The following is a 16,680-nucleotide window of genomic DNA, read 5'->3' as shown; positions in this document are numbered from 1 at the left end:
TAATATGAAAATCTTAATAGTAGGAGAAGATTGATTTATAACTTGATTCAAATTCACATATGAATGAGGAGTAAATTATTTAAGCTTTTAAGGAATTTGATATCATCAACTTTTGGGTGAAGTCCCACAGTTTCTTTGCCAATTCACTATCATGGGCTTGTGAGCTTGCTTTGGCTATGTTACTGTCAGCAAAATAATGGCCACTAATCCCTTTGATTTGTGGATGCAATGCAACATAACATGTCGTTGCTGCTCCCTGAAAACAGGACGATAATCACAACTGCTTCTTCACAATAAAATGTACCGATCGAGTTTTCTACTCTTTAAATTTGAATGATAGAATATCCATTACTTTCTAATTGTCTAATTGGAAAGTTCAAATGGATAACATGACTATTTTCATACCAAATGAAGGTGCAACAAGTAGGGAGGATATCAAAAAAGTTTAAAAAAAAATGAATTTGATAATATATCGGTTCAAATTCTATTTTGGTTACTAAACTCCCAAAAATCCTAGTCTTGTTCCTGAATTTTTCATTAAAAAACTATTTTTAATTTTTTAATAAACTATTTAACGAAAAAAGTTAACACAAACATCTTTTTTTTCCATTTATTTATTAATGAAGATGCTTATAAATAGATAACTAATTTAAGTTATAGGTGAAAGGTAAGTTAAGTATTGGGTTTAACTTAAATTTTATGTCAAGTAATTATAAAAAGTTAAGGTTAAACTATCACTTTAGCCTATATACTTCAAGACTTGTTCCATTTTTTATTCTAGTCCATGTACTTTTAAAGTCCAAATTTAGTCCTTATATCATCCATACCGTTTTTATGATCAAATTTTGCAAAAACAATTTGATCTTTATAAATTTTGAAAACATATTAACATTGTGTTTTTCCTTGAATGAGAATTATTATTATTATTATATAAAATTAATTTAAGACAATTTTGAGGTTTGTTAAAAGTACAGGAACTAGATTTACTAAAATTAATTATAAAGACTGAAATATTTTTTATGCACTGTTTAACCAAAATAAACACAGCCTTCAAAAGTGAAGAAACTAAGACGAAATAGTTACAAAAAATTGTAGAATAGAAAGAGATTGAAATCACCAAAACGAATATGGTTTAGTTAGTGATAGTTGACAAGTACATTTTTAAGGTGGGTGACTCAAATCTCCATATTCTATTTCTTATTGAAAGAAAAAAAATGAAACCTAATATAACTACTTAAAAACTTATTAGAAAGGAGGTTAATTTTATAAACCCAAAAATCTTTGCAAAAATAACAAAACCACTGACGGAAACTTAAATTTTGGAATCAAGTTGATTAACATGCAGAAGGAAGAAAGAACAATCAAAAAGGGAAAGGCCTATAAATTTGTGTATATGGCTTCTCTGAACTAGACATTACCTGTTGTACATTCTTCATCACATGTTTACCCAGTACGCCAAGAAAACCTGCACGAAATTCAGAACAAAAACAAAAGAAAGGTATTGTTATTAAGACATGTAATGAAGCGCAACACAACGCTGAAACAGTCGGCAAAAAAGGTAATACTGCAACAAACCACATTGAGAAACAGGCAAAAAGACCTTGGAGATGTGAAAATCATGTTATTAGCACCGATGAGCACATTATTGAAATGCATTAAGACAAGAAAAACAAGCTGAAATGCAGAGCTTTATGAAAACCAGTAGATGACGATACTAAAAAGGGTAAGATAGAAGATTGAATACGGTTAATGAGGCTGTGATAACGAAATAGGTTTGTTGGAATGGCTCCAGGATGTAGTGAATTTGCAGTTATCTTCACCCCTTCTTCCTGTTTTAAAAGGTAAATGATTGCTTAGTAATAGTGTCTGTTTACCCTCTGGAGACAAAAGAAGCAAAAAAATGGTAGAAACAACACCAACGTCTGGTGTCAATGAAAAGTGTTAAACTACTCAATATAAAACCTTAACAATGCTCAACACTTCCATTATCTGTAGACTTGAAATTAAAACAAACCCAACAAGTGGATTATCAATAATAATTCAAGGGCAACAATGTGCAACGAGAATTTCAACCTAAGACATCCAGATCTAATATTATGTTAAACTACTGCTCAACCCAAAATTTTAAACGTTTTGCTACATTCTTTTTCTAGCCGGAAACAAATAATGAAATCTCTAAATGATAATAATGCAATGTTACATTCCAATTGCACCATTTTTTGGTGCCTAAATTTATATAAATCATAATTAAAGAGAGAATTCAACCAACATGTCACGAACCTTCAGCTGTCTTGCAAGTTCGGAAGCATGCAAAATATTAGCAAGCTTTGATTGACCATATGCAGAAAGGCCATTATACCTGTATAGAATGAATCAGTAGAGAATATATGGTTCAAATTCGTTATGGTATTCACCACAATCATAGCATAGCAATGATATTATGCAGGAATTTAATTTTAAATTTCTTCAGTTTGAGGTTGTAAGCCAAGAAATAACAAGGAAATAATCTTCATATTTAATGTTGCGGGCGTCCCTCTGACTCCTCACAAACCTCTAATGAGAACAGATATGTTCTGAAGGACCCGTGCATTAGCTTATGTTGGGAATAAGAATTATATCAATGGGTGATAGAAAGAAGACCTTGATTGATCATTGATTTTTTCAAATTGGATGCCTTCACGATACGAAAATTGGTGCCGTCGTGACGAGACATTGACAATCCTTCCTTCTTTGTCACTTTCTTTTGCTGTCTTTTTCAATGTCTCTAACAATAGATTTGTCAAAAGAAAATGTCCTGCAGAGAGAACTATCAAGTATCAGAGCACCATAGGACAAGAATGACTAGACAGACGATTTCCTATCATACACTACAAAAGAGAGCAACAATCAGTCCTTCTCTATTGATGATGTACTTGCCCACATGGTTTGTTGCAAACTGCAATTCTATCTTGTCCTTCGAGAGCAAGAAGGGGGAAGCCATGACTCCTGCATTATTACTGAAGGAAGAAAAGATAACTACTAAATAGTGTAAGTGTTCCATTTTCTCCTCTTTTTGCTAATAGCTTATACATATGTGCACATATAGCACTTAGGACAACTTGAATTAGAGACCACAGATACAGAAATGGTGGGTTCTTGGTTACTTCTTGAATAGTGAGGCAATCTATACAATGGAGTTCCCTCTTTCATTTTATCAATGTTAGGTCGTACTCATACAAACTATCCTAGCTTATTGTATCTTTTGTTCCATTGCTTCTAGAACAATCACAAACACCTTTTTGGATTATGGATATACTAGAAATGAGAAAATTAGAGATGCCGTCTACATCATGTGTAATATTTGGAAAATAAAGAGATTTCTTGCATCACTAATATTATTAATGTAGTTTCATAGTGTCGTTTAATCTGAGTGCTACATGAAGACCATTAGCTAGATGAAGGAATGAGAAGATCCATATATTCAGATCGCAGATGTAACACATAAAGTCATACAGTTTGCCAACTTACACGAGAATGCTCAGTGGAAGACCTGAGGACTTGAAATTTGATGCAAAATTCTGAACAGATGCCATTGAACTCAGATCCAACTCCATGGTATCAACTTTGGCAGATGGGTTTTCCTTGACAATGGCTTCTTGGACCTCCCTACCAGTTGCTAGATTCCTAACCGCCATTACTACATGTACTCCACGCAACGCAAGAACACGAGCAGTTTCAGTGCCAATGCCACTTGATGCACCTGTGTTAATGCAAAAGACATTATCAAGAGAAAATTCAAGCTCCTTAAAAGGTGAAACTTAATTTTCATCAAACACGAAAGGCAACTCCAAAAGAGGAAATTAATCAAAACCCTCAGCATTATGCTCATTGTCTACCCATTAATTTACTTCTTGATGATGAGTGTGTAATTTGGCCAATCAACAAAGCAAAACATTGTACAATACGAGCATGTTTTTCTTTTTTCAATCAATTATACATTCAAACAGAGTCAGCCATTGAAAGCAACGAAACCCATTAACCCGTAAACAAGCTCTAAGCTAAACGATGGCCTTAATATCTGAAAGCTGCAGGAAAAATCATCAGAGGAAGACAAAATAGAGGGCAACAGCCATGTATTATCTCCATATTTCTTATTAAGCAACTGGAATAAGTAAAGAAACAAAATTCCCAAGGAATGGGCGATTTGTTCACTCAATTCGACAATAGAGAAATAAAGCACTGATTAAACCGAATCCATGTTAATGTGGAGATTGGAAAAAGACCTGTAACAATGGCTGTTAGACCCGTCCCATCGATTCCTTCTGTAACTTCTTCAGCTGTGGAAGAAGCTGAGAACCCAGATGGTCCTTTCTTGCTAAGAAACCACATTCCTCTCTCTCTCCGTATCCAAATCAAAGTGCCATGATCTTATTAGTAGATATATATTAGGGACTAAAATGTGTGTATTAAACTTTAATAATGAGAAGAGTAATTCATGTAACTCCATTAATAACATAACTTTTATTATATTTGTCAGTCGAGCATAACTCAATTAACATATGAACTAATACATAATTTGTGGTTCAAAATCCTCTATCCCAATTATTCTAAAAAATATATTTTTTTTCTATATATTAGAGAGCCAAGCCATAAATAATGTGTCAAAATTCAAGTAATTCTTTTACGGGACTTTGAAGAATCTAGTACATACTTGAATTTGATTGGTAAAATGAGGACAAATTAATTTTAGTTTAGCATCTTTTTTTGCTTGAATGTGTCACATTGTGAGTAACGTATCAAAATTTTAATGACGGGACTCAAATTCTCAAATTGGATACTTTGATATAATATTAGGTCAACTACAAGTTGCCTGCAAAAGATCTAAGTTTTATTTTAAACTTTCAAAATTATTTTTAATAGTCCTGAATTTTTTTTAAGAAATCAATAAATCCCGAAAATCTAAATTTTAAATCTTTATGTACAATAAATTTGTCATATAGAGTGAAGAAAAAGACGCATGAAAAAAAACTTTAAGAGTAATTCTCGACTAGCTACAATTTTATAAGCTACAATCAATAATATGTCAAAACTCTCTTACCCAAGTATAATAACCAATTCAATGTCTCAAACGGCCTCTTAATTTCTATGTCTATTTATAAAAACTTGTGAATTAAAACTTCCACATGCCACGGAATAAAACCTCAAGTAATCAACTCAGGATACACGACCAAGGAAATTCCAACCTTAACAAATACACTCACTTTTAAGAATGTTTTAATAAAGCCTGAACTTTCAGTTTTGCAATCAATAAGTGTTTTAATTTTAAAACGATATAGGATAATCAAACACTACAAAAGAAACTCGTATTCCTAATTAGCAAAATACTTTCAAGAACACAAGAAAAAGCTTTATAGCAACTTCATGCAATACATGAATACATATACAAACACCAATCTGGAAATTGGAAATAACTTGAATTAACAGCTTAAGTTCTGAGGATAGTAGCTCTAAATCCCCTTTCCTTATTTGTAATGCGGTACTCTAAAGACACAAACAATACAACTTTACACAACCTAACTAGATAGAAATACCACAGCACTAATTTACGGAGAAAAGCAGAAAAAAAAAAAGTCAGCCAAAATGAGCCTCAACAATAATAGGCATATACAAATCTCCATGATAAATTAGAATAGGGAATTGGATTATTTTAGTAGATTAGTGGTAAAATCCCAAAGTTTCTTAGCCAAGTCAACATCCTGGCCATGTTGGCTTGCCTTGTGTAGGTTACTATTCAGAAAATATTCACCACTCACTCCCTTTACTTGTGGATGCAATGCCACATAGCAGGTCGTTGCTGCACCCTGCAAATTCAGACTTGTTGAATAGACAAGAAACCCCAAAACGTATCACTTCAATATTGATAAAGCTATGCCAGATAATATCGTCGTGGTTAAATTTTCATTTAATAACAATTTTGCTTTTAGTTTCCATCTAGTCAGGAGTGGGTTGAATGTAATATTGAATATAAGTACATTCGGTCTAAAGTCCTCATTAATGATGATGACATCTCAGTTTTTGTAAACCTCTGTAAAGTAGACGCGACGGAATGAAGCTCACCTGTTGAACGTTTTTAAACATGAGTTTGCCAACAGTGTTTACTATACCTGCAAGAAAAACAAGACGCTGTTCGATTAGAAGCTATTTCCTGACGTAGAAGATAATTATTATACAAGAACAAAGATGTTGGATTAGTAAAATTCTAGGAAGATCATTTCAAGAGTGATATCTACACCAATTCTCAGGCTTAGTCGGAGAATCGGCTGCCAAACTGATTCAACTACTGCATTTGAAAGTCATGTAGAAAGAAATTGTCAAACAAAATCCACGAAAAAGATGGTAAAAAGAAGCAAGAAAATCACAAGAACGCAACAAAAGAATCCATATGAGTTAGAAAAAAACTGAAAAGTTCAGCAGATTTTCATCTATAAAGTAGTAAGAACATCAGCTTCCATCAATCCAATTAAGACCGATAATGATTCTGTCTTTTATTTCTGGTTTTGAAATATTTTACTTGCTTTTTTCCCAATTTCTTTACTATGATATTAAAAAAAAAAAATTAAAAACAACCGTACATTTGATAACAATTTGGTTTTCAGTTTTTAAAAATTAAGCTTAAAAACACTACTATCACCAATTGATTTTTTTCCTTCGTTATCTACTTTTAGAAATAGTTTCAAAATTCAAGCCAAATTTTGAAAACTATGTATATATTCAATTTGGCTACGAACTCTAATATTTTCTTAGAAAAGATGAAAATTGTGGTAAAGAAATGGTGAGAAACAAATATGATTTTTAAAAACCAAATAGTTATCCAACAAAACTATATTTTTTAGTTTCCAAAACCTAACTTGAATTTTGTAGACAATTTTCAAGATTTTCAAGATGTGGATAACAAAACAACGAAACATCATATGGTTAATTTCTAAAAACAAAAATCCAAATTCAAATTGTTATCAAACGAAACCTAAGGCATTACCATTGCCATAATTCAAGTGGCGGAAAAGATTTGTGGCGATTATCCCTGGGTGGAGTGAGTTTGCAGTTATGTTTAAACCTTCTTCCTGTACAAGAAGAAACCATCAATTTTAAATGGTTTGCCACAACCATCCTTTGTAAACAAAAGGAGAAAAATGAATGAAATTTTAAATCGGGAAAAAAATGAACATCTCTATCACACACGCTAGTAAGTACTGGTCCAATTTCATCAGATGTCCTCAAAGCTCGAAGGGACGGCAAGAAGTAATGATAGAATTGACTGAGTTTTGGACAGTGAAGAAAAATTTTAAATTCGGAAGGTACTGATTGAACTCAAATTTATCATCTTGTGTCATTCAAGATTTGTTGTTTCTTGTCTCTCATTTTGGTTTGTTTATTTTCATCAACTAGAGAAGTACTCGTACCTTGAAACGTCTTGTAAGTTCATTGGCATGCAGAACATTAGATAACTTCGACTGGCCATAAGCCTGCATTTTATTATACCTACAATGATAGAATTTGAACAACCGTCAACTTTAACATGAACAAATATAAACATGGGTGCATAAAAACAGTTAAGGGACAAACTAAAGGGGAACACTGTCCTTGTAAGCTCAATGGTCAATTGCTTGGACAATTTATCAGGTAATAGAATATTATTAATTTATCTATATTTTTGTCATTTTCATGTACTTTGCCGAGTAAGAAAAACTGAGTGATATTTATCAAATTACAACTAAATACAAAAGCTTAGAGCTTAAATTGATAGCTAAACATTTGATCTTTTATCAAAATTCTTAATAGACTCTATGTAGGTTTAAATATTAATTTATTAACAAAACCCAACAGATGAAATATTAGTTAAAGGGATAGGGAAGTCCAGACGTCCTCCACTAATACTATGCTAACCTATTAGCTACTACTCAATCTTTAAGCATTGTATATATATATATATACATATCATTCTCAACAATATTTATAGAGGGTAGATTGAATGTGTCAAAATGAGTATAAAGTAACAAACAATGCTTAATACCGAGCAAACAGAAAGAGGGCAGCAATAACCACACTTGTAAGTTTCTAGTCTTCAGGCACGACAATGCAAGGAGTTGAAAGTCAGCTTCCTTTAGGTTAGGAGGTAAACAAAGCACCACCAAGCACTTAGTTCCCAATTCTCAAACAATGCTTCCCAAACCACAAAAGCCATTCCATTATTATTTCTGTATGCTTAAAAAGTTTACCTTGATTCATCGTTAATTCCATCAAATCGGATGCCTTCAGGATATGTGTAACGATGAGCTTCTGAGGAGACATTTACAATTCTTCCTTCTTTCTTACTTTCAGCAGCAGTTTTCTTCATATTTTCCAAAAGTAGATTTGTCAAAAGGAAATGGCCTGCATGGACTCAAAGTATCAAATCAGATCAGAATTAATGATCGGCTGAAACAAAATAAGTTAGGTTCCATATAGTTAGAGTACACCAAGGAACTATCCATCAATTCTATTTTCAGAAAAAAAAAAATGATTTTGTTTGAATGGGGACCTAAGTTGTCATGAACATGAGAGATAAATACGGAGGAAGACAGTAACGAGTCACATTTTACATGAAAACTCACAAAAGAAGAGCTATGGGCAGAGAAGAAGAAACAAATCCACTATAATGAAAGTTGGTATAAAAGTCTCTCCGGGTGGCTGTTAATATGTCAATGCAATAAACAGAAGTGCCTAAAGCAAAGCAAGGCCTACTGCCTAATCTCCCCATGGCCACAACCTCAATTTCTCAGCCTCATGCCAGCTCATAACAAGTTCAGCTCGCCCATATTTAACAGAAGTGAAATCATGTATCATCATGTTGCAAGTAGTTTGTTTTCCATATCCATAAACGAAACTCTTGATGTGTCAATGGTTTCAAGTGTATCCTATACATCTTCTTGCAAGTTCACATAGATAACAATTTTTCGTAATGCAAGAAATGATCTATCATATCATATAAACATACCTACGTGGTTTGTCGCAAACTGCAGCTCTATGTTATCTTTTGAAAGTCCGAAAGGGGTAGCCATTATTCCTGCATTGTTACTTCCACCAAAGAAAGAAAAGAGATGAAAAAAAAAACAATAACTTGTACTACATCTTCAATTAGATAGCTACATATCATGGCAAGTAAATCCACTACTAGCAGGAGAGATAAATAAGTGAATCAATACATATACAAACTAGCGAACATGTTACTGTAATGCTTGTCAATTCTTACATGAGGATGTTCAGTGGAAACCCGGACGACTGGTAATCTGAGGCAAATTTTCTTACAGACGCCGTGGAGCTAAGATCCAACTCCATGGCATCAATTTTTGCAGAGGGGTTCTCCTTGACAATGGTTTCTGTGACATTTCTACCAGCTTCTAAATTCCTAACGCCCATAATGACATGGACTCCACGTAGTGCAAGAACACGTGCTGTTTCAGAGCCAATACCGTTCGATGCTCCTGTAACATCAGCAAGAGTAAAAGGCTAGTAAGTGCAACTAGAAAAGTTTGGTTCCAAAGCAAAAAAAGAATAAAATTCAGGAAACTCCAGCAATGTGGTTTCAGCATTAATCTTGTGCTTAGTAATGAAGACGAAGCTAAGAGATGCTTAATTAAATGGTAAAACTAATCACCAATCATGCTTAGATAAGTCTTCAACCTTTCATTTGCAAACAACTATGCTCACAAGTCATACCACTTAACAACCTTTCAGTTGGAATTTCTTTCCTCAGCCTCTTTCTTACACCGATAGAAATCTGAAGACAAAAGCCATACCGATATTTTCTTTTGTTAAAGCATATTCTTTAAGTCTCCTTAGTTTATCTATCATAATGTTTTGTCTTCAGATTTTTATTTGATTTAGTTTCGTTTTAAAAGGTGTAGTGACTGCCTTTACTATTAAAATTCTCGTCCAGAAACTTAGAGTAAAACAAGCAGAACTACTACCGTCCAAACTCAAAATTCAAACGCGTTCAAAATAAATTATTATAAAAATATATAAAAGTACCAAAACGTTGCTAAGAGGGGAAGCAATTGGAGTAAAAATAAAGGCTAGATTACAAACATAGCTCTCAACTTTGTCCTTTACTTAACAAATACCTCTATTATTTCCTAAGTTGCAATATTATTCTTTAACAATTCATAAAAATTTCAAAACTATCCTCAAGAAATCCATTTTGACTTAGAACAGCGTGGCTGTGGCGGTGATCTAAAACGAAAAGTGAGACTTAAACACTGTCGCACCATTTCAAGGACATCACAGACACATCTGTTCAATTTCCACCAAAAATTCTAATGTTCAAATTCAAATTCAGAGGAACAATAAGATCCCATCTCTCAGTAACAGCGAGTCGAATCACACATCAGATTTTGTCCTAGAAACACTCGAAGAAGAATAATATCTTATGTTACAAGCAGCGAAAGCGCAAACCCCGCAAGTTTTGACACAAAAACATGAGCACAAATTTTTTAAACAAGAATTCCAGACACTCGAATGCATAATTGAAAGATGTACACGAGTAAAGGAAAATTAGGATGAGACCCAGTTCAAAATCCAGATAAAAACACAAAAATGAGAGTGCTTTAAGTAAATTATGACCTGTAACAATGGCGGTAAGACCAGTGCCATCGATTCCGTCTGTAACTTCCTCAGCAGTGGAAGAAGACGAAAACCCAGAGGGTCCTTTTCTTCTAAAAAACCACATTGCTTCGATTACAGAGAGATGAAATTTCAAGACGCAATCGGGAGTTATCCGAATCTGCAAATCCGCCTGAAACTTTAAGCTTCTAATGACCAACCACCGGCGGGCAAATCATTGCGTTGATAAGAACCATGCATTCTGCCACCTCTTACCACACTCGACACCTGTGCCCAAATTCACGTTGAATTGTAACGAACTAGCAAGAAATATCAATTTGAGGCTCCTTTAACAAGCAATAATTTCCCAATTTAACGTTAGAATTACCAACAAAAACACCATTATTATGGAAATTAAAGAAACCAATACTTGACTAGTTTCATTTACGTGTGAGGGTTTTAAGTTTTTCTTTTTTTTAAATTATAAAAACTACCATAACAATTACAATTATACCCTTAAACTTTTAATTTTGAAAATTGATCCTTTAAACTTATATATGTATTAAAAGTAGACACTCACGATTTAAACCCTGTTGACATTTTTCTATACTTGAATATAGGTTTAAATTCTATTTTGGTACTTCTACTTTTGGCTTTTGTTTATTTTTGTCTCTGTACTTTTAAAATATTTATTCTGGTTTCTATACTTTCAACTTTGGTTCATTTTGATTCTTAAACTTTCAAAATATTCATTTTCATCCTTGAACTTTCGGGAAGTGACTATTTTAACTTCTTAAAAATGAAGTAAAAATGAAAATGATGAGACCAAAATGATCTGTCTAAGGACGAAAAATAAATACTTTAAAAGTACTGAGACTAAAATAAACCAAAAATAAAAATATAAGGATCAAAATGAATATTTTAAAAATATAGAGATCAAACTGTAATAATATTTAAAATTTTAAAAATGTTTTCAATAATTTTATTATTTAAAATAACTACTCATCTCAATCTTAAATGTCAATTTTAAATAGCCTCTTTTGAAAGTAAATAGATACGTTTAATCTATGACTAAAAGATTCAAAGCATATAATTGTAAGAATTCAAACCAATCATAAAAACATTCAAATAATCTCTCCGTAATTAGGCTTGACATGTCGGTATCTTGATCCGACGCGGGAGCCTTGAGAATTATTTATTTTAATGAGGGTATCACGTCTTATTTTAATTTTTCTCACATTATTTTGTAAATTTTTCTTCTTTGATGTAAACCTTAACACAATTTACTCTTCGCTTGTTGGCCCTTAAATCTTAAATCAATTATTTTTAATTCATTCATTCATTTATTAATATTTGAATGATAATAAACTTGAATCGATTTAATAACAATTTGAATATTTTGAAGTATCTATTGCATAAAACTTGAAATAATTAATACAACACATTTCGAAACATTTAAATCAGAACTCAAACTAATAAGATGTAGTCGAAGCATGCTTAATGAATAAGATATAACTGAAACATACTCAACAAATAAGATATAGCCAAAACATGTCTAACGAAGAAATATCCAAGATGATGAAGCCAAATCATCAAAATGGACCCAATTAAAATGTGATATATGGAGGAATGGAGGAGTGACACATGGTTGGTTTTTTACTCTCGTTAAATTTTAAAAGAAAATGATCTTTTAAAAATATTATTATATTATATTATGTTTGTAAAATAGATAGTTGAGTTTAAAAAGTAAAATAATGATAATAATAAATTCAACCCATGCTTTAGTTTCTATTGGTTATATTATTTCTTTTAAAAAATTATTATTTGTTTTTTATTATTTTTAAATCTCCACCATTTAATTTTATTTTACCAACATCCATCGACTCAAATTAATTTTGGTATTCACTCATTTTCCTCTTCTTTTAAACTTTTCATCTTCTCCACATTTCATCAACAATTTCACATTTTTACAATTCTCCAATTTGCTAAAAGTCACCGTTATTATTCCCTTCAAGCTCTCAAATTTTTCTCATCATTTTATTATCGAGAGAAATATATTGTATTATGATAATTGATTTGTTGTGAGCTCAAAATTTGTAAGTTCACTATTTTAGATAGTTTGTCAGGTGTGTTTTTGAGATTTTTCAAACTTTTGTAAAAGTTGCCCTTGATCTTGGAAAAAAATGACATTATAGCAGTTTGCTAAGCCGCAAGAAGAGTACAGTTTGAGTGGCATATCCAAGAAGAGCTTGAGAAGTGGAAGTAAGTCGGATGTAAGCTGGGTTATGTCGAACCATTATAAAATAACGTGTCAATTGCTCTTTCCCTCACCTAATTTATTTTTTAAATTAATTTTTGTTATTACGTTTTATTGCATTAAATTAATTGTAATTTTTTGTTTAAATTAATTGCTCATATTGATTTGTTTTAATCGGTAATTATTAAATTTTCATATCATTTACACCAATCTTGTTATTATAATTAAACGAGGTTTTTAAAAGTGTGAGTTTTTTAATTTATTGATTATTTTGGGTCGAATTCATTTACATAAAATCCTTTTTTGAATTACTTATTACTAATAAATGTATAAATTTATTTAATTGGAGCCACATTAAGAAAATGTTTTCATTAGTTTAAATAAACATTATTCACCCCTCTAGAGTTATTGTCACACTCCCTCCCAAACTTACCTTTCGTCCAGAAGGAGATATGAGGACGGCAGATACCACCCTTTTGTGATACCTATTACCAACTTCGATCTTTTTTGCTTACTAACTTTTAGACCAAGTAAATACAACAACAGTTCTTTAGCTTAACTTATTTTATTACAAACCAGTATAATGTTTATACAACTTCATATCTAACTTAGAAACCTTAACTCTTAAGCTATAAAATTCAAAAAGACAAACTCGAGTCTGGAAGAGTAGTTGTAACGTGGCAGACCTTGACCGTCAAATGGCACCCTAGAACTCACCTCTTTCGTTACCTGGGAGTGAAAACAAAACATTTGGAAAGCATGATCTGGGAAGCCCAGTGATTGGTATCTTTTATATGAACATATATTTTGGTTTCAAAAATCTTTTTTAAAAACAGTTAGATGGAAATCAAACTAGAATATCGAAATACTAAATAAAAATGTCAATACACGAGCATCAACTGATAAAACATATCAAGTAATGAGATGGCATGATCACAAAGAAGTTCATAACTAAATCGAGAGAAAACTAGTTCCCAATATCCAAATCAAACCAAAGTTAGATTATGAAGAAATAATACTAGTATCCAATACAACCTATCTAATGTGCACATGTCGACAATATCCCATTAGACGTGTTGAGACACACTAACATTTTTTAGGGTACAATTCCAATTTTCCATGGTTGAAATTTCATTCCCTCAACCACATTTCAAAACACGACTTTCCAATCAAATCCAAATAGCAAAACCAATATAAAACATGCTTTCAAGCAAATCATAGATTAAAACAGTTCTCCAAGTAAATCAACAGAAAACCAGTGATTTCCAATTATATTCCAAGAAATCGCATTCTAAGATCATGCCAGCTTTCCAAACCATACATATATATATATATTGAAGAGATGGTAACCCTAAGGCACAGCGGAAGCTAAAACGTATTTAAAATTGATATTTAAAACACAACAATTTTGTATTAGAATAAAATAGAAAAATAGATTAAGCATGCAATTCAAAAACATAATTAAACCTTACCTTACAAACCTTTTGACAGTAGAATTTCTCTATTGGGATTTGGGATTGGGCACCACCACTTGGAGTCCTCCCTATTCTTGGTAAGGAAATTGAGGAGGTGAGAATTGTGGGATTTTTTTTTTTATTGTAATTAGGAAAAAGAGGGAAGACAAAAAATGTATAAAAATTTTATTATCCATCAATTGATCTTCTCTGCCTTGTTTTTCTTTTGTTTTTGATACGATTTCTCACGTCTCTAGTAACTCCCCTACATAGGAAATTACATTTTATTTAATTAATTAAATAAATAAAACAATAACCATTTAAATCATATTTAAATGGTTCCATCTTACATAACTTATAGTTTTAATGTGCATCTAATGTGCATTAATTTTAACCTGTAGTTTTGATTTAATCAATTTAATTAAATTCAAAATTAAATTAAATTAAATAATTAGTTAATTCTTCAATTAAATATCACATATTTAATTTAAATTTCTCATTTGAATTATATTTAAATATATTTCTCGCATTTAACATATAGTTTTAATATGCATCCAATGCACGTTATTTTTAACCTATAGTTTTCAATTTGAATATTATTCATATTAAATTAATATTTGAACTCCTTTCAAATATTTCGTTCTCTCATTTATTAATTTTGAATCATATCTAAAATTAACAATAAAGTCTAAAATTAAAATTTACATTAAAATGTATCAACATACATTAAAAAATTCCCAATTCTGAATTTAAATATTTCAAATTCATTTAATGGCAAATTACCTCAATACCCTTTACAAGCTAGAAAAGGGGAGCTAGGACCTACATATCAAAAGCTCCAACGATGTGAGATTAATTAACTAAACTCATTAACCAAATTAATCAATATTCGTTAACTGTGGGTACACTCCACTAAAGACCCACAAGTGCACTATTCTTACTACGTATATGTTTCTGTGTCCATGGATACTGACTAATAACAGCAAGTTAGTCCTTCACGAGTGTTCGTAACACCAGCTGGATCAAATTACCGTTTTACCCCTAGATTACTTCTACATCCTTAAATACCCGTGCTCTTCTAATGAATAACCTGTTTATAGCCAACCATTAAACAAAAACCCCTCTTGGGCTAGTGAGAAGGTAGGACCATTTGTTCAAGTCCCGGAGACACCACTTAAGGAAACACTCATCTACTTACCTTGATGTTGAGATGGAGTGAAATCCATCTTGTATGATCATGTTCTCAACTATCCACTCGATCTTATCCTCAAAATGGAGACATATTGAGTCGACTGGCCACTCTCACCCATACAAATCAAAAGACAATCCCTCGTGAATAGGAGTTCATAATATACTTAGGAGTAAGATTAAGTTGCCTAGGTCATCCTATTGAAATAGAAATCTAAGTAGTCAACGAAGTTACATCTAGTAGTTACTATTTCATAGTCCGATCTTGTGCAAACTCATTATCCAGGATACCCCCACTCGCGTCTCTCCTACATGAATGCATTGGATCACTGCGTTTGTATCAAATACAAAGTGGATCTATCCATATTGTTACCAGGATAAGGTACCCAACTTTACCCCTATACTATAGACCCTTTAGGTTGTATCTTGAACATTGGTCCCTATATATCTCTACGTACAGTTCAAGACTCATAAGACAACCTAGAATGTTAGTTTATTGGATTTTAGGATAAATAAGACAAAATTAAATAAAATATCAATAACACTTATTGAGAAAAACATTAATAACTATTTATTAATGACGGTCATTTAATTACATTTACTATCTACGAGTTTTAGGGCATAAAACCCAACATATATAATACTATATATGTATATGGATTCAATCAAAAGCATCTAAAAATAAACCATTCATAGTTCGCTAGTAGGAATTTCCCTATTTTCTAAGCTTTTTGGTTTTCTGGTTCCTTCTTGGTTCCCAAGCTAGTATTAGTTCAAAAATAACTTAGAATCTCATGTTTAGGACTAGAATAACATTAAAATACCTTATTGGCCACAAACTTAATTTATCAACTCCAATAGACGTGAAATTAGGCCTTAGAACAACCTAGGACATCAGTGGTTGCAAGGTAGCCTTCCTCAATACCAATTGGATGCATGGTTGCCTTCCTCAGGTCAGTTGGACGCATAGTCTACCCTGTTGGATGCATGAGCTGCCTTCTCAGCACTTCTTAGTCTCAGTTGGACGCATAGGCCTTCTCTTCAACGCATGGATAGTGAGTTTAGGTGCATGACACCCACACAATACCCTAAGTTCCCTCTGAACTATCTCTTAAGTCTTGTTTAAGGGAACTTCAAGTTGTGTCATGAAAAGAGGCTCTCCCT

At 32.2% G+C, this 16,680-nt stretch overlaps 2 protein-coding genes across 2 annotated transcripts; both read right to left on the bottom strand.

Moving 5' to 3' along the window:
• Positions 1-4,452, bottom strand: LOC120067706 (short-chain dehydrogenase TIC 32, chloroplastic-like). The gene is made up of 8 exons (XM_039019249.2): positions 4,263-4,452; positions 3,508-3,739; positions 2,917-2,996; positions 2,641-2,794; positions 2,281-2,359; positions 1,745-1,829; positions 1,419-1,465; positions 1-256 (listed from the first exon to the last, which is right to left on the bottom strand). Exons 1-8 carry the CDS (start codon positions 4,366-4,368, stop codon positions 80-82), a joined length of 960 nt encoding a protein of 319 aa, XP_038875177.1. The 5' UTR covers positions 4,369-4,452; the 3' UTR covers positions 1-79.
• Positions 4,453-5,364: 912 nt separating this feature from the next.
• On the bottom strand, positions 5,365-11,049 carry LOC120068431 (short-chain dehydrogenase TIC 32, chloroplastic-like). The gene is made up of 8 exons (XM_039020197.2): positions 10,639-11,049; positions 9,269-9,500; positions 9,014-9,093; positions 8,256-8,409; positions 7,440-7,518; positions 7,016-7,100; positions 6,097-6,143; positions 5,365-5,840 (listed from the first exon to the last, which is right to left on the bottom strand). The coding sequence occupies exons 1-8, from the start codon at positions 10,742-10,744 to the stop codon at positions 5,682-5,684; spliced, it is 942 nt and encodes a 313-aa protein (XP_038876125.1). The 5' UTR covers positions 10,745-11,049; the 3' UTR covers positions 5,365-5,681.
• Between the last annotated feature and the right edge of the window lie 5,631 nt (positions 11,050-16,680).

This window comes from Benincasa hispida, chromosome 12, assembly GCF_027475165.1.
Source record: "Benincasa hispida cultivar pf3 chromosome 12, pf3_genome.v1.1, whole genome shotgun sequence".
NCBI classification, from domain to species: Eukaryota; Viridiplantae; Streptophyta; class Magnoliopsida; order Cucurbitales; family Cucurbitaceae; genus Benincasa; species Benincasa hispida.
This window is presented reverse-complemented; position numbering and strand designations above follow the sequence as displayed.